Source organism: Mixophyes fleayi, chromosome 3 (genome assembly GCF_038048845.1).
Source record: "Mixophyes fleayi isolate aMixFle1 chromosome 3, aMixFle1.hap1, whole genome shotgun sequence".
Taxonomy (NCBI): domain Eukaryota; kingdom Metazoa; phylum Chordata; class Amphibia; order Anura; family Limnodynastidae; genus Mixophyes; species Mixophyes fleayi.
Window position 1 is genome coordinate 305,702,154 of NC_134404.1, and position 26,239 is coordinate 305,728,392.

The window sequence follows — 26,239 nt, forward strand, 5'->3', positions numbered from 1 at the left end:
AGCAACATTTTACCTTAAGCTTCTGCCTTCCACTGCTGTTCTGGACCTATACACAATTAGTAGATGAAGGACATTGTACAGACATGTTGAAGTTAAAGATTATGTTTTTTTAAAAGAGTAGCACTTCAAAACAAACGAGCTGCCTTTTACAATGTGGCAACACACATCTCTGTCATCTATCAGTTCCTAGTTTCCTGTGTCTTCTATCCTTTCTTTAAGCCTCATTAACAACTGAACAATGCAGTATATGTACAGAACAGTTGTCGTTGCAATAAGAATATAAACAAACTGTTTTCTAACATTAACTGGAACACCGAGACAACCAAATAAGAAGTTCTTTTGAAAAAAATGCATTATTATCATCACAAAATTAAAATAATTATATAAACAATTCATAAGAAAAGTGAGTTCCCTTTACACTATTATGATTCTTTGTTTTACCAAGATGCTGAACTGTATTTAAAAAAATAAGGTGTGTAAGACCTCTAGAGGTAAGATAACTATCGGAGAACTACCTAAGTTGGACATTAGGCAAGCAAAGCAAATGTAGTTAAAGTGTCTATATTTCTGCTCATTGGTCATGCTGAATGGAATACTGATATCACCTACATCTCTAAATTTGGATTGATCGGTATGTTGAAATGGGCTCACCAGAAAATTAGTCACACACCCAAAAAAGACATTTAAGTAATAGTTTAAAAATGTCATTTACTTAACTTGCTATTAGTGATATGTTCAGTAAGTTGTGAGCCTTGTGAGAAATCATTTCAGGCATAGCTGAGACAGTTTATTATTGTAATCTTAAATGTTTAATTGTAATACAAATATGTGAAGGATGCAATTTCGATGGCTTTGGGTTTTTCCATCAAAAATGTGTTGTGTTTTTTTTCATGGTTAGCAAGCTTGTTAAAATGCTATTTTCACAATTTGTGAGAAATACATATTGATTTTTACAGATATTACTCTGGCTATACAAGATATTGCTACGGCAAAACCAAGGCAAAAGGGTGTCTCAAGGAAGTTGTCAAGGAGAAAAGAGCTTTCAATGGATAAAGGTGACGTTAGCAATGAGGACAAGGTCACAGAGAGAAAACAAGAGAGTTCACATAAGACGGAAATGAAATATGATAATTCTGCACATGGTGATGCTGAGAAAGACTTTGAAATGTATGAGCATGACTTGTCTCCAGAAGATGTACCAGATGGAGCACAGATAAGTAAAGCATTTGATAAATTATGTAATATAGTAAGAGGCAAAATAAGAGGGTACAAGAAACCAGAGCCTGCTCTAGAATTGTTCACCAAGGGTCGTTATGTTCTTGTAACAGGGGACTCAAGTTATTTGGACCCTTGTTTCTTTTCCTCCACTCCACATGCAGGAGGTAGGATAAGTGTTAGCATTATCCATGATGTAGTACCAGGAGATGACATTGTACTACCTATACCAGAAGTACCTGAGCCTTCAGAACCATCCGACAGTGAAGATAGTCATTCAAATGGGAAAGAAGACGAACCAGAGGATCATGATGATGATAGACCTAATGAGGAAGATGATGAGAGAAGAGGTCAGGATGATAAAGAGCCGGAGGATAAAGACGAGGCAAAAAAGCCACCAGATGTTACTGGACCAGATGACCCACAACATGGTTTTAGAAGTTCTACTTCTGATTCAGTGAAGAGTCAGAGGCTCAGCAGGCGTCCAAATAATGACAAAGAGCATAAGAGTCTAATGTCTTTCAGAGGAAGAGACTTCCCAAGCTCTATGAGTTATGAAAAAGTTGAAGTGGTGGAATCAATTGAAAAGATTTCAGATGACAAAACTAAGAGTTATGAAGAAACGGCCATGATTGTGGAAACCATGATTGAAAAGACAAGGAAAAAGTAATATAGTAGTATTGTTCTTTAGAAACAACACATAGTTTCTGAGAATATATTTATTGCTTTTTTTGCTATGAGATGTGTTTACTGGACTGTTAAATACACTCCTTGAATATGAAAACCAAGTATGCATTTGATGGATATTTTATTATGGTTCTGAAAAGAAAATAACATTGAAGTGCATTCAGTTAAGTGAGAAATATTCTGTATGCGCTACTGCAGTTACTGACAAACTTAGACTAATAAATGCTCTTTCAAGGTCAGTGAGGACATGTAGTAATTATGCCAAAACTTGCATGAAAAATATATTGTTATTGCTATTATCTAAGATAAAAACATCTATTGTTCAGTGATAGCCAATATCTTATGTTCATGATAAATTGTTGCTCAGTGAACTGATGTAGATTTTAGGTTGCAACATCTGGCTAATTTGCTTCCAAATAAAGACTTGCCTTCTCAAGCATCAGTTATAAATGTGCTCAAATTGTTTAATTGCAGTTTATATATTCTTATTCTTATATAAAAACTAAGAGGTCTATTTACTAATACATATCAAAGAAAGAGCGGCACATTTTCACTCTTTTCTCCATACTTGACTCCTCATGGGGCACTTTGTGAAGCTGGGCCGCACAGGCATAGTAGTGAGATTAATTATTACTATGTCGTATGCCTGATGCCCCATCTCCTCCGCTGAGCTCCAGACCTCTCAACCTTCTAAGAGGTGTCTGAAGTCAACTGTGTTCCAAAAACTAAAAAACTATGACTCTATCTACATTAGTTTAAGAGTTTTGGTTATAATTATTTTTTTTTACAATTTGTATTCCCTCACTTTTTAATTAAAACTACACTAGTCCAGTAGCTAAGGCTAGTTCTTCTAGTACCCTTCCATCTAGCATATAAGCATATGGATCCATTCAGTCTAGTATCACCCATTCACATCATCATGTGCAAAAAGTTTACTTCCTGTAACAATTCATTAAACAGAATAAATATATTTTGCTTGATGTAAATTTTTTAAGCAAACTAATGAAATTATTGACATTTTAAACAGATGGCTTTTTTTTCACAGCGAAGGGTTGATGAAGCAGAAACCCTAATGGCTGGCTGTCAAACATCAAAGAGATTAAAGAAATAGTAGACAAAGGATGTATAAATGAGCAAAATCAAAATACATTGATGCTTTGGTTGCCGTTTAAAAAATATAAGGCCAATGAAAGTATGCTGTCGTGAGTTGTGACCCTTGGTTAAGTGTTTGTGTGTGTGTGTGTGTGTGTGTGTGTGTGTGTGTGTGTCAGTGCTTATTTTTCTCCTTTTCACTTATTAGAACATTTTTGTTGCTTTAGAATATTTATTACACAGTGGTAATATTAGTGTAAAGGCACATAGAGCAGAAGAACATTGCTCTTGGTACACTGTGTATAATTCACAGAGGCATACACTGCTTATAATTCACAAGTATAGAACTGTGCTGTGTATAATGCACATAGAATTATCGCACTGTGTATAATACAAAATCGTATTTACCAACATTCATGATTGTAAAATCTGAATAAATTAGACCACATCCCCAATTCACGAAAACCAAGACCATATCTTCCGAAACCCATCACTATGTGTATAACACACAGTAGTAAACTCCGGTTTGTGTATAAAACACTGCACTGGTGTGACTGAATAGTCCACCCCCTGTGCTTCAAGGTGCACAACTTCTGTCCCCTCTTGGTAGACACCTTAATTAACTAGATATGTGCCTTATTGAGTATAGAGAGAAAAATTTCCAGACTGTGCAAAAAGAGAAAACATCACATCACGGTTCAACCTCCTACAACTTATATTTCATTAAAATAATCTTTTCCATTTTGCTCTAGAAATGCTCTTAACCCAGCCTGATGTGTGTCTTAGATTAATGAGAAGACATCAAAACTGTGTTAATTAAGTGTGGCACCTTTTTTACATTGCTGATAATGCACCTAGACATGTCCTTCTCCACTACACAACATAGAAGTACCAAGACTGTGGTTCTGAAAGTCTTTTTGCAGGGTAGAAATAGCAGTGCTCTTCTCCACACAACAAAGAACTCTCCCCCTGTCCCCTCAGCAAAACAAGGGGTACTAATATGCCTACTCCATAGTTTTCAAGGAACACCTGCACTCCGCTCATCTCCTCCCCTACAACCAGTTCAAATGCTGTGACCTTGTTATACAAACCTATACATCTTGGAGGAAATCTCTGCAAAGATGCAGAAATTGAGGCACACAATTGGACTAAAGCTGATTTTTCAGCGCATAGTGGATGTTTTGCATTTCATAAATGATGTCTACATACAAACAGTGCTCTGGATATAATAGACAATACCATGTTTGATCTGTGTGTAATAAAAGTGACACAAACAGTTCTGTATATAATACATGGAAATATACCCTTCTCTGTGTTTAATACACATACATTGATCTGTGCATAAACACTTTCGCACTCCCACAACATATTTTTATGCTCTTATCCTCCTTCCCTTACACCTCGGCGTCTCAAAGGTTCCAAATCCTACTATTTGTGTCATCTGTATAAAATAAAACATAAATAATAGAGACTTGAATAATAAAGTGTGCTGGCCCTCGGATTCTATCTTCTTTGGCCACAAATCCAGTCATGTACAGTTGCATGGAAAAGTTTGGGCCCAGTAACAAAACTGCATGGCTCACTAAATCTGTAAGTGAAAAGAAATTAAAACAACCGGATGCCAAGTACAAACATGGCATATTTCTGCACATTTTAATGCAGAATTACAATTTGTTTGTTAAATTTAACAGATTGAAAAGAATAATATAGCGAATGAAAAAGTTCAAGTATCCTTAAGTTAGGCCTCAATTCAAGCCAAGCGTAATTAAGGTCCGCTCCTTGCTGCACAATGGTATGATTTGCATCATTGTGCTGCTGGGTGAGAGGCCATGATGACATGATTTGCAGTGAAGTGCATCATCACAACCCCATCCCGCATACATCACAAGAAGATCGGTTTGGATCCTAGAGGGTGACTTACTTTTCCGGGAGCCCAAGGGAACCTGAAATTCAGAATTCTCCTGGACATTCTGTAACGTTAGGCAAGAATGATCTTGAAGATCTGGAAATCTGGTCATATATGCAAAGCAGAACCCACACATCCCTGCATAATCAATAATGCCTAAATAACTAATTATTAAGGTTTTATAATAACCTTCACCCGGCTCAGACTTGAATATAATTGAAACTTTTGGTCAGGATCTGAAATATGCAGTGCAGTAGGTAGACCTAAGAATATTTCTGAGCTGGAAGAGCTCTGTAAGGAGAAGTAGGACAAAATCCTAAATCAAGAAAGAAAGACTCTTACATCAGGCGTGCAATTGGGAGAGGGGGGGTTCAAGTTGTCCTCCATCCAAGACTCGTTGACAGGCTGATCCCTCCCTCGGGGCTAGCTCCTTTACTGCCACAGGTTTTAGTGTGGGTGATAATCATTTAATAGTGGGTGAGAAATTTTAATTTATTGGTGGGGGCAATTTATTTCATGGTGAGGATGATTTAATTTAATAATGGGTTCACAGGGCTATTTATTAGTTGAGACGATCAATTATCCCATATTGTGGCAATTTGGGGGAGAATGGGATATTTATTAAATGTGAGTACCAATTATATAATATTAGGGCATGTTGGGTGGGAAATAAGACTATCTATGAATTCTGAAAGCTGTTAATTTAATCTTGGGGATAATTGGGGGTAAATTGGCTATTTATTAAATGTGAAAGCTATTAATTTAATGTGGGGCTGGTTTCAGGTAGGGAGGCATAATTATTAAATTTTGGAGCATTCACTACAAATAGCTTGCACTTAATAAGCAGTACAGAGAAGAAGCATATACATCCCAACTATCCTTACAGTCGGAACTAAGTTCGGACTGAGCGGGACAGTTGCATACACTCTGGCGGTGTGGAAACCCCTTCTATAAATTCTGCGTTTTCTCCTGTAGCTGGATACAAGGCCTAGTTTGGATGCTGTTACTTCTGTCAAAATAGTTACTGACAGCATGCCCAAACTTTTGCACATACCACATCATCATCATCATCATTTATTTATATAGCGCCAACATATTCTGTAGCGCTTTACAATTGGGGACAAACATAATAAACTAATAAACAAACTGGGTAAAACAGACAAAGAGGTGAGAAGGCCCTGCTCACAAGCTTACAATCTAACCACATTCACTGCTTTGTTTTTTTTCTAACTGCTACATTCAGAAAATACATAGTAAATCGTGCTTTACAATATGCATACAGTTGTCATGTTTATGTTTGTACCCTGCAGAGCTTGCGGTAACTTCTTTTCACTTACAGATTCAATGAATTATGCAATTTGACCAGGTGTGTCCAAACTTTGCCATAATGAGAAACAAAAGGCATGGGTCACTAAAGGGTCAATAGATTGCAACCATCTACTGGCAAGCCTACGTCTGGACGGATCCATCAGTCTGGTCGTAGTGGGTGCAGGCAATATGTTAAATTGCAGGCCATAATTATGGTTCTTCAAGAAACACAAGAAAACCCACTTGCAATCTTAAAGGCCACACATACTCGTTCTGGCCATAACTACATGTTTATTGTGCCACTCCTGATAAAAGGACACATATTAATTTGAATAAATCAGTATTGTCTTAGAAAGGGCTTGCCAGCCCCCTGATACAATTTCTCTAGTTTATTTTTATTTTGCTGAAGCGCCAAGGAATTTCTCTCAAAATTGCTCCTTTTTTTGATTTGCTTTCCTTAATGCATCAGGCCTATTGTGAGTAAGTAATGAAAATGCAAGATTGATGCCTACTCCTGGACTCAAAGTGGGCTAGGACTATCATCATAACCCTCACTTTCAACTCAGTCCAATTTGAGTCTATGGGGGTCCTCCATTTCACTTAAAGGCCTTGGATTATCCATTGGGATGGTGTGAAAGCTACTGGAAGAGTTAGATGCTCCTGAGAACTGGGTGGCTTAAAACTCATATATATATTATTACTGTGGTCAGCTTGTGAACCACTTTCTTCTCTCCTTAACCTTGGTCCTATATGTGCTTTACTATGTAGGAAGAGTGATTTATTAGCTACTAGACATTAATGCTAAGCAAATTTAAACTACACCTATTTGCCCCTTTGATTATTGATAGATTGATGAATCAACATGCTGAAAAAGGTAAAAAGCCAGTTTAAAGTAGTACCTAATTTGGATCTTATTTATGAAGCACACCTGGAGATGTGCATTTGCAGGTGCACTCACCCCCTGTAATAAAACTGTCACCCATATACAGTGTACAGGTAAAAAAAAATCCTCAACAAGCCCCTGTGCTAGACAGCCTGGATTGGTTTCCACTATAACAAGGATACCAAAAGTGTCAGAACAGGGCAGGTGCCACTATAGGGGAGCACAGAAATAGTACCATGAATCCCACTCCAAGAGGCTATCAGCCCATGTTAAGAAGAACTGGGGCTCTTCCTGGCCTCCCTGGGCTTTAGGGGGCAATTTTACCATCTTGGTGGTTTCTAGCATAAAGGACTGGGGTCACTAAGACTTTATTTCTTAAAAGAGTAAGAAATATTAAGGATACGTGCATAATTCTCTAAATACAGTAAATTGAACAAAACGCTTTACTCCCCAAACCCCCTGTTCACCACATTAATAAATATTTTATCCAGGCTATATAGCACTATGGCTGTTTGAGGATCTGGGTGGTGAGGATGCATGCTGGCTTTATTTATTAATTTAATATTATTTTATTTTTCACAGTGTACTGTTCATGGGAACAGTTTTGCCCCCCTAAAGTATGGGACAAGATGCGAACTCCACCAGATTTACGCTGCTGCAGAATTCAATTCCATTTTTGAAGGGGGAATGGCCATGCATTACAGAGTGGCCATTTTGCACTTTGCAATTGACCTTCTGTCAAACCCTTAATTAATTACTTTGCTTTTTTTCCTTGTCAGTCCTATTTGGCATCCATATATTATAGACTGACGTCATATATCTACCCCCTCAGAGAATTTGAGAAGACAAATTATTTTAACAAAGGAATAAGGCTCTGAGCTCACTGGCTAGACCAGACACCCTTCTTCACCCAAAATATTAATTTTACTTATGGGCACAATACAAAGTAGATTCCCGCCCCTAGCCGAAATTTCTCAGAGAATGCTGTCGTCCGACCAACTCATCCAGCCAAATTTTGCACCTCAAAGTATGGGGTGGATGGAGGTGGAATTACACAAAGTTATTCCATGATTAGAGTCTCTGAATAGTTTTTTTTATTATTATAATTATTGATTTAATTTTCCCATTTCTTTTCATCCAACACTGTCCATATTCAATGTATGGACATTGGTAACATTACAGCTTAGGACTCAGCAGTGCTGGGTTTCCATAACAAGTGTCAGTTTCCTCTGCTCATTGCTGAATGCTTCTGTGTTTCTACTTCCTGCTTATTGCTGTTGTTTATCATTTATCTCACATTTGTCAGAACCCAATTGCCCCAACTACTAAAGTGTAAATGCATTTCTAATTTCACATCCTAGACTGTGATGACCCAAAAGTGTCTATATCCGGGAGACTGCAACTAAATATTGCTCAATGAAACTCAACATGTTTTATTTGGTGCGTTTAAAAATTTATTTTAGGACTGCAGGAGCCATTGTGATGTTGTTGCATCATTCTTATTCAATATCCCCTAAGGAAGTGTGGTGGAGTATAACATTTAAAATAAATTAAGTAATAAACAAATAAAAAAGTTGCACAGTCTTCTGAGATCGTGGAGGTAGATTAAGCTAAACTCAGGGTCCATTTGTGTAGTGAGTCCTTGGATGTATGCCCCTAACAATGTGCTTGGAACCCTACCTGGCCCAGAAGGGTGCAGTGTGGGACCAGGAAATAATAAAATAAACACACATGTACCTAGAGGGGATCTTATCTGTCACATCTCGTGCTGTGTTGGGCTGGAGTAATGCAAAACACCCCCATGAAATTGGAGGGGGTCTTCCTGGGTCATCTGGTGCAGTGTGAGTCAAGGCATACCACTGGACCCCTGTCTGAGCAGTTGTCAAACATGGAGAAAATTTGGGATGGTCACCAGTTTTGGAGTTGTTGGTAGCTCTACCCATACTGCCTGGAGGCTGTGGGGGATGGAGCAAGCTAATGACTCTCAGCCTCATACTGATGACTCCCAACATTGAAATGGTGGAAGCTGAAGCAATCTAATGGTCCCCAACTTAACAGTGGGAGCGCTACCTATTCCTGCAGTAGATGGAAAAAGGCTTTAAATATGGCCCCCAGACTACTCCAAGGGACCCTACTAGCTCCTAAGAGAGTTGGCATGAAGCTCCCAGCACTATTATTATTACTATCCTTAATTTATAGGATGCCACAATATTTCTACAGCGCCATGCAGAATAGAAACAGTTGACCATATAGGATAAAATAGTAAAGAACAATCAATGAGTAAGAACAAGTGGAGTCAGTGGGGGATCTAGCACAAAAGGAGCGCAGACAGGGACAGGGGAAGTCGGAGGTGAGGAGATCAAGCTTGGAGATTATTAGGTGGATGGCTGCAGGCAAACGTTGATGAGCAGATGAGTTTTAAGTGCTCGTTTGAAGATGCACATATTAGAGGACAGTCGGATAGAGCATAGGAGAAACTCTGGTGTGGGAAGAGGTGATCAGAGTGGAAGAGAGGTCATGTTTATTGGCCAATCGCAGGGAACGGGGAAGAGTGTAAATGTGTGAAGGAACTGGTTGGAGATATATGGACTAGACTAGCCATTCCCCCTGGTATCTATGAGTAATGGGGCACACTAATGTTCCTCAGACTAATTAAGCAGTTCCCATACAACTCAGTGGGGGATCATGGTTTTGACAGCATCCATAAAACATACTTTCTAATACTGAAATGTCTATGCCCACAACAATGAATTAATTGGATGTAAATTAATAAACAGCAAAGAAAATATGAAACCTAGTGGTCTGCTATATAACTGTTGGGTCTAATGTCTCTCTAAAAATGTTACATTTAACCTTAAAGGGTTTCTCCTTACCAATTACAAATTTGCTTATCCTCCTCAATAAATGTATAATCCCTTCCTCCATTGGAAATTATTTTTTATTTTACATTTCACTGATTTGCATTTCAACCTCTGAGGAAATATGCAGATACTGTACAATGCTTTGCTCCCAGTCTGCACAGAAACAATTTCATTAGTCCCATTACCAAGTAGCTCTTCTGCCAACTTGATATTTTGTGACATGCTACATATACATATGATAGTTTTTACTATGTTACCTTTAATTCAAATGAGGAGGATCATTTATGAAGATATAGAAAATGCTATCACAGTAGTGTGTTTATGCACAAAGGTTCCTATTATACTGTACTTTAGAGCTAGCCCAATTTAATTATTTGATGGTCTATCTGAGCAAATGTAAAGACTAAGGGGGGTATTTATAAAGAGCAAAAAACATCTTTGTTAGTGTCATGCACCTCAATTTTCACAAGTGTATATAGATTTCTGCCTAAGAGCAAGGATTGATGGAGCAAGCTTTTGCAGATTTGCAGAGGAGCACAAGTTTTATTTGACTGAAGGGAGGTGGTGGGTAGAGTGAGGAGTTCTTGTAAAGTATGAGTAGGTCCACAGATTTGCCTAGTTTTATGAAGCAAAGCAAAAATTAGATTTCAATTTACGGGGTGAAGAGGGACAATTTTTAGGGATTTTTCGATATCCATTCCATAAAAATGCCTACATTTTGCAGTCAGGACTCATCCTATACTTCAATAGGATGCATCTTGTATCTTCCAGTGGTACTTTGGCAGACAAGGATATACCTAAACACCCTGTGTACAATGTAATACAAAACTTCATACACACCAAACTGCGATTTGTAACGTTCCCTCACAATCATAATTAATTTAGGACATAAATGGGGGTAAAATGAGCAGAATAGCTGAATACCTGAACATTTTTATTTAAATTTTGTTCTAAAGTGGTGGGAGGTGAAAGGAGGCATACACCATGCACTGGGTAGACTGTCTAGGCACATGGGTGGAAAATTTTTCAACTGTGTTTCAAGTGTGATTCATAATTGACTTCCTGGCACGGGTGAAACTACTGTCACTACAGGCAGGGCGCCCACTATGCAGAGTCATTTTCCTGAGGCCCCACTCAGCTCTTAGAAGATCTAAGATCTTCTGAGTAGACACAAATCAGTGCATGTGGAGTGAAGCCCAAGCACAGCTTCAAGCACTGCCTAGTATCAGTATAGTCCTTTCTTAATAATATGTTTTTACTTGATTGCTTATTTATTTTCTCATAAACTACTGTGTTTGTGGATTACTCTCTAATCTCTCACCGCCTTTGCTGGGAAGCAATCCCCAAGGGCATGGGGAAGAGTTTTATTATCCTAGGACCCCTAATTATGTAGACAAGTACTTTGTAGGTCAGTAGGTTGGGAATTGTAATACCTTAAACTCAATATGAAAAAAAAAACCACAGTAAAATATTAAGATAGATAGAATTTCATTTCCCACTAAGAGGATTTTTGATATTTAATTACACTATAAAACAATAGGATTTTAGTTTATACTTTATCAATTACTCAAGGGGGACGGGGGAATCATAAAAAATAAACGAGGTCCAGGTAAAAGACAGGTAACTAAGAAGTATGTTTCTTATATTATTATGGTATGTGTATTGCTTGTATACTTACTTTAAAAATATAAAATACAAACAAATGATATCATTAAAAGTGTTTTCTTAAAATAAAGCACACAATTACATGTATATTTCTACAATATACATTTTCAGGACTAATTGATTAAAACATACTTTGTTTCCTGCTCAAATGCACTGAAGTATACATTAGTTCCATAGTTAAATGTGTTTAGTATTATTTAAGGTTCACTTTGAAATCATTGCATTCAGTTTAAAAAATTCTGCTGCACTGTTAATTTTGTGTATTGTTTGGCATTCCTAAGTTACACGTATCCCTTAGATAAATAAGGCACTGTTACGAATAGTGTACTGTAACACTCATTGCCCATTCCACATTATTCTAACTATTTTACTTATTTAAATAAAAATGCAAAACAGCTAAACAATTAATGTGTTTACATGTGAGTGAGATTTATCCAACTAAGGTGTTACATTCTAAAAAATGCATAGTGAAATATTTGTCAAATAATCCATACTTGTACCGCAGCACTATATATAATGCAAACTAATGTTTTTTATTGTGCAATAATAAAATAAACCTAATGTATTATATCTTAATTGATACTGAGATGTAACAGTAACTACTGATATTATTTGTAGCTTTTTCCTTAACTTTATCATTCTGGTCAGTATAGTTTGCATAACACAAATTATGTGATTTTTTTTTAAAATTGTATAAAAGAATTAGCTAATAAATATAAACAAACATTTTTAAAAATTGCTGCTATATAAGACATTTAATGTTTTTTTTAAACATAGAACTGCATGTTTACAAGAATGCAATGCAAATTAATGTACATGGTCATCTGAAATTTTCACAGAGGTCAAATGAAGACCAAAGATTTTAATACAGAAAGTGATGACTTTAAAATTACTAATTATTATATCATTAGAACATATACATGCACACGTGTGTATTGCACACTGTACTGATTGTGTGTGTTTATGTGTGTCACCTTCATATAATACACTCATATATATTTTACTTTGGTTTATTTTCATCTCTCCAAATAAAATACATTTGTTATTTTTTTTTAAAAATGGAACCTGGTTATGGCATAATACATTTGTATAGATAAGATATGAAGGAAATTCCTGTAATAAATATAACTATACCCTGCATAAATATGCTCAGACAGTATGAAAAAAATATATATTGTGCTTTAATATCTCCATTTTTCTTCTGCCACGCTGTTATAAAACCAATGTCACTTAACGTTTTCTGATATTTTATTGCACACTTGGCAGTTGTTGCGGGCATTGTAATAAAAAAAAATCCCCTTGAAGAATCTTAAAATAATTTATTAAAACATTAATTTAAAGTAATAAACATTTTCTATAAATCATGTCTTTACCCCATTCTGAAATATATAGCTAAAATACTATACAAGTTGCTGTAACGGTTATATATATATATATTGAGAGAGATGGCAAGAGAGACAGAGAGAGAGAGAGAGAGAGAGAGACAGGGTCATGTGTCATGGTGAACATACCTCTAAGGATGCCTAAAGTCTAGAAGTAACCAAGGCTAGTAAGAACATCAGCAAGGATTGGATGATTTGTTGCAATAGTTGGTCAGTTTAGCTATCTGGCTAAAACTGCCCCTGGTGGTGGGTGTGTGCAATGCATACAGGGGTTTTTTTTTATCCATTAAAGGAGAACTATGATAAAACATTATTTTGCTGTTTGCCTTAAATAGAGCATGTTTTTTGCCCTTTTTTTTTAATCACAGCAGTTTCAGAATAAAAATGTACTTTCTAAATATCCCCCCTCCCAGTTTATTCATACTTTAATCTGAAATGTGTGATTGGCTGAAGAGGAAAAGTCTTTCAAACTTCCTGGTTATTTAATAGATGCATTATATATGTGTATCTGAGCACCTTCACAGTTACTTAATTTTTACAAACACTTTTATCAACAGTTTAAGTCACGAATCCTGTGCCTTGTGATATGCATTGGTTGGGTAAGAGGTAGATTATTAAGGAAAGTAGCACTAACTCTTAAGTTACTGAGATTTAGACCATTAAGCAAATGGTCTATTTAATATTACCCACAACATATTTAAGTTAGGGTTTGGTTATAGTTCTCCTTTAATTAGTATGATGCTATGGAAAATACCTCTTACTTAATTCTCCTTCATCAAGAAGCAAATTTTATTTTAGCTATTTTTTTTCTTTAAGCATTTAATTTTGCTTTTAGCAATAAATAATGATAATTGAACACAAAACATATGTCTCCATGTGCATGTTCATTTTCACTTGTCAATATTAGGGGTAACACTGTAAAAATATATATTTATTTGATTCCAAATAAAGGAATAGATGGCTATAAATATTTTAAACATATGGTGCCAAGAGGCCTTTGTATACTATACAGAAATCGAAGTGTTAGAAAGAGAAAAATCTGAAAAGGAAAATATAAGACAGACATGCAGTGCAGTGCTAGTTCTTGCTTAATAAACTCTTAAGGCTTCTTTCAACAGCTTCATCCAGTTCCTCTTCCAATTCTTCTTTCTTGGACATAGCTAATTTTGACTGGTAATCTCTAACTATTTGGTCTATATAGGGAGCACTTTGAGTCCCATGCAGCATCAGTGTCCATTCCTTTAAAACACCTTTCTCTGGCGTGCTCCCATGAAACCCAATCTCAAGTACCCAATTCCCTCTTGGATCCTCACCCCATGTGTGTGTTGTCATGAATGGCCATTTATCAAAGCCCACTTTAGAGTCATCATCCCTAGGACGGCGACTTAATAAGATGGACTTGGTTCCCATTGGTGATGTCATATTGATGTTTAAGTCCCCTCGCCTTGTAGAATTCACAGTAATAACTGCTTGGACATGTTCAAGATATCGAACAAAGTTTTCTTTCCCTTCGCAAGCATCAGTTGTAAGCGTGATGACCAATTTTCCATCAGAAGGTATTTTCCTGTTTATAAAGTGAAAAAAAGTTATTACAGGAAAATTAATTTTATTCCTTCAATTTGCACATGCTTTCCAGATTACATTATATCTTGCAATGATACATAAATATATGTTATGAGTAAGTTTATATATATATGTATCTTTTTAAAAATACAAAAGGACAAAAGGTGCCTTCTAGTTCAATACCTATGACTTGTAACCTTATTTTTAAACAAAAAATGCATACCACATATAAGATTTTTAACAGCCTATCATTAACACCCATGCACAGACCACACACAAATAGTGTCTTCGCACCTAAAAAACTTTCATTCACAAATACATATTTATCAATTCAGCTGTGAAGCTTCACCCTAATAAATGTCCTCGAATAAGAGATTAGGTCAAACTTACCACTTCAGAGTTCTGATCAACCACCAGTGTGACACATAGATAAATTGTCTACGTACCAGCATTCATATAAGCACTAATTTCCTCTGTTTAGGTATTCTTGTGTCCAATTCTCTTTGGTGTATTCCACATTACTCATTAAAAATAAGAAATATATAACAGCAAGAAAGCGGAGTTATAGTATTCCTTATTCTCAATTTTGCGCTATTAAACTTAATTGCAGCGAAGATGAGATATGTCAGGAACAATTTTCTATCTATGCTGGTTTTGATCTAGGGCTTATCCAGAAGCATTAATTATTAATGCAGTCTCTAAAACTAAGGGAATTGATAGAAAATATCTTTGGAGTATAAAACTAAGAAAGAGAACAATGAACTCCTTCCCTTCCTTACTAAGTTCAACAGTGTAAAAGGACTGATCAAAAAAAACTTTTGGCATTGGAATATTTTGCAGATGGATCCTATTTCAAATAAAATCATTTATAAAACAACCTCAAATTATTTTTAGGAAAGCTGAAAACCTAATAGACATCTTGTCCTTAAGCATCTTTTATCAGAATAAAGACTCTAAAGTATTATGGGATACAAAATGTATTGGATTAAACAAATGTGCAGATAGGCAAATGTGGACTCCTTCAAAGCTAGAGGCATGTACATGTGGGAGATAGAGATGGAGATCTACAGGTGAAAAATTCTCAAAGAGAAATGCTTTAGATGCTTCAATTAAATATGATTTGTCCTAATGACCTAAATGAAAATGTTAAGACTTTTTACTTTATCATGTATAAAAATAGGCTGTGTTTTTTTTATGTTTATTTACTGCACGTTTTTATTTTCTGTGTGTAATTATAGATATGTTGTAATGAAAAATAACTGAATATTTGATCTTCCTTTGAGATTTTTTTATATCATGGTTGGTGTACAAATAGAATGTTTTTAAAATTAATTTATAGATACTAAATAGCTGTAGCAAAATGGGCACTGGTTACATGAGAGTTATGACTACTATATAATGTCTGCTTGTCCTCTATGTTAAATATATTGTCTAATGGAATAGACATATTGTTATAGTTTTATTAAATGGTGGAGCTTGTCACTTAGTTACAAGATGTGTAAATTTGTGGGTTAATTTTTAAATCTTGGCAGTGTGTTAAGGAGTCCTCTAGAGGCACAGTACGTCCATGGGCTCCTTCTGTTTGATGTACATGCATTATTGTTTTTGTTTGATTAATAGATGTTTTCATAAAGGTACTACACTATGTTGATATTATATATTTTTTATGTTTAATGAGTGATGTGGAATGCACCAAAGAAATAAGACCTAAAAAGAGATAAGAGATAAGAGCTTAACTATACGAATGGTGGTACGTAGGCAATTTATCTGTGTGTCACTGTTGGATGGTCAGAACAGTGAAGTGGTCAGTTGGACCTCATGTCTTATTCCAGGACTTTTATCACAGTGAAGCTTCATGGCTGAATTGATAAAAACATATCTGTGAAAGAAAGTTTTTTGGCATGAGGACACTATTTGTGTGTGGTCTGTGCATGGGTCTGTCTAGAAAAACAATATTGCACTATTGTTTTTCTCTTTTCCTAGCCATCAATGTGCCTGAATAAACGGAGCTGAGAGCTGTGTAACAAGTATTGGATTTCCATAGTTTACAAATGGGCTGTTAATAATCTTATATGCAGTATGTATTTTTTGTTTATAAACAAGGTTACAAGCCATAGGTATTGCACTAGGAGGTGCATTTTGTATTATTCTACAGATTTCATATTATCCCGGGTTAACAAACAACTGGTAAGAAAGACGACAGCAACCCTGATATAAAGGAGTACATTAAAGGACTGTGTCATCATAGTGTTAAGAATAATGATCCGATAGACTCTAGTAGGAGTGATAGCCTAAGACTTGCAGTCATTGTGAAAGACAGAAAAATTGTAGCACTAGTTACTACCTATAACACATATATATATATATATATATATATATATATATATATATATATATATATATATATATATAAGCCATATTTTATAGATGTTTGCATTATCAGATGATGAGAGTGTAAATACTTTTCTATATGCACATGTTTTAATAATTCAAACAGATCAACAATTCTGCTTATATCTGTCCCAGAACCTCCCTGCACCTATCTTAGATCCCTGCACTAGTTCCACAATTTATTCATAATCTCATTAAAATGAAAGTGCCACAATTAAAAATAATTAATTTAATTCTTTTTTTTGTGTGAGTGCTTTTATTGTGTGTCTGTCTCTTTATTAAGGTTCAGGGTTTTTTCCCCCTTGTGCGTCTATACTGTTTGTCTCTTTTATATGTGTGTTTCCATTTTCATTACATTTTTTTATACTGTGTCTCAGTTTTGCCTCTTTATTTTGTCTATTTTTTAATCTTAAATTATTATACTGTGCAGAATTATTGTTGGCTTTATCATTGTGTGGAAGCATTCTCACAAAAGAATGAGTACTTGACACATAATTACAAGTTACATATTGTATGAGTTTTAGCATAGGTTTTCACAATGTATTGTCCTCATTATAATCCTGGCAATAGCATAATAAAATAAAGCACTATAAATATTAATGGAGCTGCTTCGCAACAATTGTTGCAGACGGCAAATGCTACCCAGCTTTTTTGCACTAATTGACAGGGTTGCTAAGGTGCACTGCAGAGGACGTTCACAAGACTATATATAGAATCTGTTCTGCAAGTCTATGAGCAGGATAAAAAACAATTATCCATAGCATGACTGAATCAAATGTTAATGGAAGTTGCAATGCAATCCCCTAGAGACAGTTGTTTTGTATTACTCAGTGTAAAAATAATGCAGGTTTATAAGCTACAATTTAATTAAAATAAGATTGAGAGTTAATTAACTCCTATTATTCATTCAAGCAATATGTAAATAAGTAGATCACAAAATGTTACAATGCATGAAAGGAATGTCCTAAGAATCAGACACCCATTGCTAATATGTTTAAGCAGTTTAAGCCAGTTGTTTATTTTACAGATAGTAGACGAGGAACATGTTTCTTCTATGAAATTATCCATAGGTGACAGTATATCGTGTGGATATCCTGATCATTTGCACCAATGATGACAATGATGTCTTGAATCATCATGCACACTGAACTGAACTGAACTGAACACTGAACAGCTGGATCCTCCTCTGGGCCCCGCATTTTCCACCCGGAGATGCCCTTCTGATGCCTGCTGCCTCTCGCTGCTGTGGCTTGGGGGCCCTACATTCCTCTTTCAGCCCCCTGAACCAGCCTTCCACCTGGGTACACCTCTACAGCATTTCTGCTATCTCTTACCCTGATCGTCTGTGATGCCTCCGTTCCCAGCTCCGCTGATCCTGACGCCGTCCGCTGCTACTTTCTCTGCCTGAAGTTCTTCCTGTGTTCTCCGCTGTTCTGCTCTGAGGACCCTGATGCCGACCGCTGCTGATCTCTTCGTTGATCTCCACGTGTGGCGCTGACTCCGGCTCCACGTGCTGCTCCGTCTTCCTGATGCTGTCTTCGGTCACCGGCCTCCTCGCTGCCACGTCTGGTCTCCGACCTCCACGCCACCATCCCTTACCAACGGTGTGCGGCTCTTTCTCCTCCGCCTGCACTGGTCCCGCTGCTGTCTCCGACTGCCCCGGTCCGGACGCCTGCTGCTCCAGTTCCAGCCCCTGATCATGCTCCTCCAGTTCCTGATGCTGTCTCCAGCTGCCCTTGTAGCTGCCCTCCACGTGGCACTGCTCCGGTCCTGATGCTCTCTCCTGCTGCCGAACTGAAGCCTCTCAATGCTGCCTTACTCTCCACAACCATCTCACCGTCTCCCCGGGCCTGTGACTCTGCTTCACCGCCTCAGCGTGGCTCTTGTCCTCACCGTGACTCTCCTGATTCTCTGGTCTCCCTGGACTTTCCTGCCTTGGACCCTGTACCTCCCTGGACTCCCGGTCTCCCTGGACTTTCCTGCCCTGGACCCGGTACCGGCTCTCTGCAGCCCTACATCATTTTCGCCACCTTGTTTTCATTTCTAACTTACCTTAAGCTTATTTTATCCTTAGTTTAACCTTATTTTACTGCTATTTAATTTTTGCGTTTTCATTTCTATTTAATTAATTTTTTGTGTTTTCATTTCTAACTTACCGTTAGCTCATTTTAACCTTAGTTTAACCTTATTTTACTGCAATTTATTTTATTGTATTGTACTGTATTTTATATGAATTATTCTATCTTCTCTCGCCCATCTCTCGCTGCCCCACCCCTCACCCTCCCCCTAACTCTATCAACCCTGACAATCTCATCCGCATCTCCCCTCTTCCCTCCCTCCCCTTCTCATGTGCCCTCTGGAACTCCAGGTCTATCCGTAACAAACTGGCCTCCATCCATGACCTCTTCATCTCCAACTCTCTAAATCTTCTTGCCATCACTGAAACCTGGCTTACTTCTTCTGACACTGCCTCACCTGCCACCCTCTCCTATGGGGGCCTCTCCTTCACCCACTCCACCAGACCGGATGAGCGTCCAGGAGGTGGAGTGGGTCTCCTCCTTTCCCCCAACTGCACTTTTCGGGTCATTCCCACTTTACCTTCCCTCTCCTTCTCTTCCTTTGAAGTACACTTCTCCCCCATCCACCTCCGTGTCTCAGTCATCTACCGTCCCCCAGGCCCCTCCTCCCTTTTCCTTGACAACTTCGCTTCATGGCTCCCCCACTACCTTTCCTCTGACCTTCCCTCCATCATACTTGGTGACTTTAATATTCCTATTGACAACTGTTCTGACCCCGCCACCATCAAACTTCTCGCCCTCTCCTCCTCCCTAGGCCTCACTCAGTGGACCTCTTCCCCCACCCACTGTCTTGGTCACTCCCTTGACCTTGTCTTCTCTCACCTCTGTGATCTCTCTGACTTCTCCAACTCTCCCTTCCCACTCTCTGACCACCAACTCCTCTCCTTCACTCTGTCCTCCTCCCCTGCTCCTGCCTCGCCCAAAGCCACCCACACCAGGCGCAACCTTGACGCTATTGACCATACCTCCTTGTCCTCCTCTCTTGAAACTCTCCTATCACCCCTTCCCTCCCTGGTCTGTCCTGACCAGGCGTCCTCCCTCTACAATCTCTCCCTCTCTACTGCCATGGACGCTGTCACCCCGGCCTGTACTGTCAGCAGACGCCGCATTATTCCCCAGCCCTGGCACTCGAAACTCACCTGCTTCCTCCAAAAGTGCTCTCGCACTGCTGAACGCCTCTGGAGGAAATCTCGTTCCCTGGCCGACTTCCTTCACTTTAAATTCATCCTCTCTTCTTTCTGCTCCGCCCTCTCCCTCGCCAAACAATCCTTATTTAAGTCCCTCATTTCTTCTCAGTCCTCCAATCCCCGCCGCCTCTTTGTCACCTTCAACTCCCTACTCTCCCCCCCACCCCCTTCTGTCCCGTCTTCCCTGTCTGCTTCTGACTTTGCCACCTTTTTCTCTTCCAAAATTGAGGCCATCAGACTGAACATCTCCTCCTCTTCTTCTCCCGCCTCCCTCTTCGCTTCACCTCCCACCAACACCCAACTCTGGTGTTCCTTCGGCTCTACAACAGGTGAAGAAGTTCGCTCTCTCATTCTTTCCTCTCCACCCTCTACCTGCCCTCTCGATCCCATCCCCTCTCACCTCCTCGCTCTCTTTCTCCCACTGCCTGCTCTTACCTCGCACACCTTTTCAACCTATCACTCTCCTCTGGTGTAGTACCCCTCTTATTTAAACATGCTCTCATCTCTCCTATCCTCAAGAAACCCTATCTCGACCCCACATCTCTTGCCAACTATCGCCCTGTCTCTCTTTTCCCCTATGCCTCTAAATTACTTGAGCGAATTGTCTGCAGCCGCCTAACCAGGCACCTCTTGGACAATTCCCTCCTTGACCCTCTCCAATCCGACTACCGCCTCCTCCACTCTACCGAAACTGCCCTGGCCAAGGTTACTAATGATCTCCTATCGGCCAAATCCAAGGGTCATTTTTCCCTACTCATCCTCCTTGACCTTTCCGCAGCCTTTGACACCGTGGATCACCCCCTCCTGCTGCAAACTCTTCTCTCTCTCGGCCTCTCTGGTTCTGTCCACGCCTGGTTCACCTCATACCTCGCTAACCGCTCCTTCTCTGTATCCATGTCTGGTTCTTCCTCCTTCCCCTACCCTCTCGCTGTAGGAGTCCCACAGGGCTCCATTCTCGGCCCTCTACTCTTTTCGCTCTATACTTCCTCCCTTGGTGCTCTCATCTCCTCCTTTGGCCTTCAGTATCACCTTTATGCTGATGACATTCAACTTTACATCTCTTCACCTGATCTTTCCTCCACCCTCCTCATTCAGGTATCTGACTGCCTCTCCGCCATCTCCTCCTGGATATCGGAGCGCTTTCTCAAAATCAACATTTCCAAAACTGAACTCATTGTCTTTCCTCCTCTCAGCCTCCCATCCCACCATGACCTCTCCATTGTCGTTAACAACACCACCATCTCCTCTGTCACCCAACTCCGCTGCTTGGGTGTCACCCTTGACTCCTCTCTCTCTTTTGCCCCCCACATTTATTCTCTTGCCAAAGCCTGTCGCTTCCAACTACGCAACATCGCCCGCATCCGTCCCTTTCTCTCTCAGGAGGCCACCAAAACCATCATACACGCACTCATCATCTCCCGCCTGGATTACTGCAACCTCCTCCTCACCGGCCTCCCCCACTCCCGTCTCTCCCCCCTCCGCTCTATACTCAATGCGGCCTCAAGACTCATCTACCTCTCACGCCGCTCCTCCTCTGCCTCCCCTCTCTGCCTTGCTCTACACTGGCTCCCCTTCCCTTACAGAATTCTTTTCAAACTCCTCACCACCACTTACAAGGCTCTCTCCCACTCTACTGCCCCTTATATCTCTAACCTCCTCTCCATTCACACTCCCACCCGCTCCCTGTGCTCGGCCAATGACCGCCGCCTCTCCTCCACTCTGATCACCTCTTCCCATTCCAGAATCCAGGACTTTTCCTGTGCAGCCCCCCTTCACTGGAATGACCTTCCTCGCTCCATCCGCCTCTCTCCTACTCTGTGCTCCTTCAAACGTGCACTCAAAACTCACCTCTTTCTCAAAGCCTACCAACCATCTACTTAACTCCCATCTCCTCCACTCATTCTCCCCTCTCTCCCATTCCCTCAACTGGCTCCTCTTGTGCCTGGTCTGTTTAACCCTCCCTTAGGATGTAAGCTCGCTTGAGCAGGGCCCTCTTCCCTCCTGTCTCCTTACCCGTTCTTCTGCTCCGTGTCTATTGCATCTGCCTGCCTGGAGTTTCTGAAGTATTGGTACTTTTGTTTATTGTTCTGTACTGTTATACCCTGTATAGTCTACTGTTTGTACTATGTGCGGCGCTGCGGAAACCTTGTGGCACCTAACAAATAAATGATAATATTAATAATAATAATACGTCACTAGTATGTTTAGGGGGATTACCATTGTAAAGGTTCCCTCCACACTACAAAATATTGGCCACAGTGCAACTTATAACCACCACGTCCATTATAGTTCTTCCATTCAAACCATAGATCGTTTTGTACAATGCACTACGTGAACTATACTGGGCTGGATATGTAATATTTTTTTTTGTATTAAATAAATGAACTGTATACAATACGATATGTGTGATGGCACATATAAAAATCCCATGTTTGCCTCTTCCATAGTTACCATTCCAGTATCCTTTTTACATTTGGAAACCTTGTCTGAAATCTCATGCTTGCTCTTGGACTTACCTTGGTTCCTGTATTGATCCTCCAATACAATGAAATCTCTCAGGAACAGTTTTCCACTCTTGTGCCATTTTTACCATGGAACCAGCGTCAAGCACACCGTAGCCAAACAAGTGATTAAATTCTAAGCCTACACCATTCCGACGCCACTTATGAACTTCATCATGAAGCTGATTCCTTTTAGATGTCAACACTGTTAGGTGTTGTAAGTCCCTCCAGGTGAGACCTGGGCTATTGCAAGACAAAAAAATATTATATTATTAAAACAAAATTAGCTGTGTAGCTGGTTGCATGATAATATAATTGATACGTATATTTATGATAGCTCACAGTAATTACATAAAATGCTAAATACACAAAAAACAGTAATTTACGGGTGTGATTGTGCACATTCTAAAAGTTAATTGTTATTGGTTGCATGAAATTTAGAATTAATCTGGTTTATCATAATGTAGAAAAGTTTGCTACATAAAAATTAAGCCAAAATAAATACAATGATTGACTTTAACAGATATTTCAAGAGCTAAATACATAGATAGAGCTAAATAATACACATCAAATAAGTAAACTGTTCATCATTAAAGGATAACTAAAAATGTAATTTGGGTGGGGTTAAGATAATATAAAATCTAAAATGTTATTTTTTCCTTCAGTCCACTGTTACCCCAATCCAGAGAGTCCCACAAATGCTTCATTGGTCTCTCTGCAAGCCTCCCGCACACTTTCGACCATGAGTTTTCCATTATCATCAAAGCAAAAGTAAAAGAGGGGACTATTGGGGGTATATTTACTAAACTGCGGGTTTGAAAAAGTGGAGATGTTGCCTATAGCAACCAATCAGATTCTAGCTGTCATTTTGTAGAGTGTACAAAATAAATGATAGCTAGAATCTGATTGGTTGCTATAGGCAACATCTCCACTATTTCAAACCCGCAGTTTAGTAAATCTAGCCCTTGGAGTCTTGTGATTGGGTTAATGCTGGATAGAAGGTAAAGAGAACTTGGTATTTTATTTTATTTAATGTCACCCAAATTACATTTTTGCTTCCAGAGGAATTTAGCATGCTGACTCATTACTGTAAAAAGTGACATTTTATTGCTGAGCAGAGGAGGGTGTGATTTTTCATCCTGAATGTTTTTTGGAGTAGGGAGGCAGAAGAAGGTTATAAATTGATACAGTACAATGTACTAATTACTAATCTGAAATTCTACACAATATAATTACCAATTATACAGTATATTTGTGACAAATCGTATAGTCGGGGGTACATCTTATATGTGTTTTAAATATACATTTCTATATATTATATAATATAAAGCTACTTTACTATGTATCAGTGAGGGGCAACATGAAATATCTGGAGGGCAGCATGCCTGGCCCTTCAGCCTTCAAAGGGGCCGCACAGAGAAAGGAAGGGAAGCACAGTGCCCTACCTCCTTCTCCGGAAATGCCGCGTGACCTCCCTGCATGGGACAGTGGAGGCCAGGTCATGTGACGTGGCAGTAGGCTGCCCCATTCTAAGAAGATTGGGAGAAGCCGGCTGGGGGCCATAAGCGAAGGCTCTATGGACGCTGAAGGCCAGCGTGCCTCTTATTGCCCACCACTAGTATATCATAGGCAAACCGAGGAGGGGGGGGGGGGTTTAGTGCCTGGAAACCCCCATCCAACCCTGGGGCACTGTATAATTGAGGTGGCTGTACTCTGCTCCCGCTTCACATAGTTCTGCTTGAAAATGGAGAGCTGTGTGCACCTAACAGTAGTGCACGTAGCATTGCCAATGTATATTATGTGGATAGGAAGAGTTGGAGAGCAGCCAAGCACTATCTAAAATTATAGCCACGCCCCCATGCATGCTGGTCACACCCACTAGCGGCGTGGTGTGGAATCCCCCTCTACAAATCCTGCGTTTACCCCTGTATATATATATATAGTTGTTTTTAATTGTTTGCTTAATATATTGCATAGGTTTAGAACTGTATGTTGAAGAGCTTCTGTTGCCATGAACAGCTTGTCAATTCACTAGGAACAAGGTATAATACATCTCATTCTCCCTTTTAGGGCCCAAATAGGGATCTACTCCCACTTGTCCTGTAAAATGCAGTATACCAGAAGTTTAATTTATGGCAAAATAGGTATTGTGAGAATTAAAAGAATTTTTGTGGAAAACAAGGTGTCTGCCCTGAGACAACCTGGGCACAGGGGAGCTCTGGGCCTCACTGATTTCTCTACTTCATAGTGAATTTATAAACTGCATCTCATCTCCGGAATATTGGCTCTTTAATGATTGTGTTTGTCAGTTATGTTTTTGATTAAAAGTATGGTAAAAGTCAGCTTACTAAAAAACAACAGTACTTACCAGGACACGAGGATCCCGAAACTTGGACGCCAGACATGCTGACATTGACGACTGTTTGAAAAACTGAAGTGCAACCATTTAGACACATGAAGATCCCGGCCCCAAGAATGACGTCAGTTTCTATGGCGACAGGATGATTGCGCCTGTTAAAAGGGCGATGCAAGCACGCGCGTGCTGTACAATGCTTTTTACCAAGTCACGGGGACATTGTACGGCACGTGCGTCCTTGCATCGCCCCTTTAACAGCCGCAATCACGCTGTCGCCATGGGAACTGACGTCATACTGGGAGCTGGGATCTTCATGCGTCTAAATGGTTGCACTTCAGTTTTTCAAACAGTCGTCAATGTCAGCATGTCTGGCATCCAAGTTTCAGGGATCCTCGAATTGTGGTAAGTACTGTCGTTTTTTAGTAAGCCGTGATTATGACTACCACCGTTACAATTGTACCCAAATTTTAACACTCTTGTGAACATATTTTTATAGGTGTGGTGTATGTACACAAGTAGCAATATGTCAGTAAAGGAGGTCAGATTAACATACTTGGCCTCCAGGGCTAAAGCAAACACGCCAGCTGCTTCTGGTGCTGCTGCAGATGTTCCCGAATGACGTAGAGTACAGTTTCCATACAAATCCGTTGTTGCCTGAATACACAAATTAAAAATGTATAGGTCATAGAACATAATGAAAGTCATATGACGCACAACTTATTTGAATGCAATGAAATATTAATCATGCAAAACAATTTTTTTAATAGGATTGTGAATAAATCAATCATATCACTCATGAATCATGATCAATGAAAAAACTATGAACATGATTTTTGCCAGATCTGTATCTCAGTGAGGAATTCAATATCTTCTTCTTTTATAGATTAATTTAATAAATGCTTCGAAGATATATTATCAGTAAAAATGCAATGCCGTATTGAAAGTTAAATGCTAGTAAACTCCTTTCTGCAAAACGATATAATATTAATTTAATGAAAATAGCACAGTGACTACAGATCTATTATTGACTGTGTTTAGAGACAGAAATGTCCATGTAGTAAGTTATTTTAAGAATATAATAATAATAAGGGCTAGATAAGGAGGCTGATAGAGCTGCAGGTTGAGTGAGTTTGCAGGAAATAGATCCACCAAATCCTGCAAATG

At 39.0% G+C, this 26,239-nt stretch overlaps 2 protein-coding genes across 2 annotated transcripts in view; one reads left to right on the forward strand and one right to left on the reverse strand.

Moving 5' to 3' along the window:
* Positions 1 to 2,324, forward strand: part of BFSP1 (beaded filament structural protein 1) — a 43,018-nt gene extending 40,694 nt beyond the window's left edge. The window contains exon 8 of the mRNA XM_075200734.1: positions 957 to 2,324. Within this exon, the coding sequence (XP_075056835.1) occupies positions 957 to 1,885 (929 nt within the window). The 3' untranslated portion in view covers positions 1,886 to 2,324. The remainder of the gene's footprint in view (positions 1 to 956) is intronic.
* A 10,033-nt stretch (positions 2,325 to 12,357) lies between these two features.
* The window catches only part of PCSK2 (proprotein convertase subtilisin/kexin type 2), a 141,889-nt gene continuing 128,007 nt past the window's right edge, over positions 12,358 to 26,239 (reverse strand). Inside the window, exons 10-12 of the mRNA XM_075203936.1 lie at positions 25,629 to 25,729; positions 22,735 to 22,962; positions 12,358 to 14,563 (exon numbers count right to left, since the gene is read on the reverse strand). Coding sequence (XP_075060037.1) covers positions 14,077 to 14,563; positions 22,735 to 22,962; positions 25,629 to 25,729 — 816 coding nt within the window. The 3' untranslated portion in view covers positions 12,358 to 14,076. The remainder of the gene's footprint in view (positions 14,564 to 22,734; positions 22,963 to 25,628; positions 25,730 to 26,239) is intronic.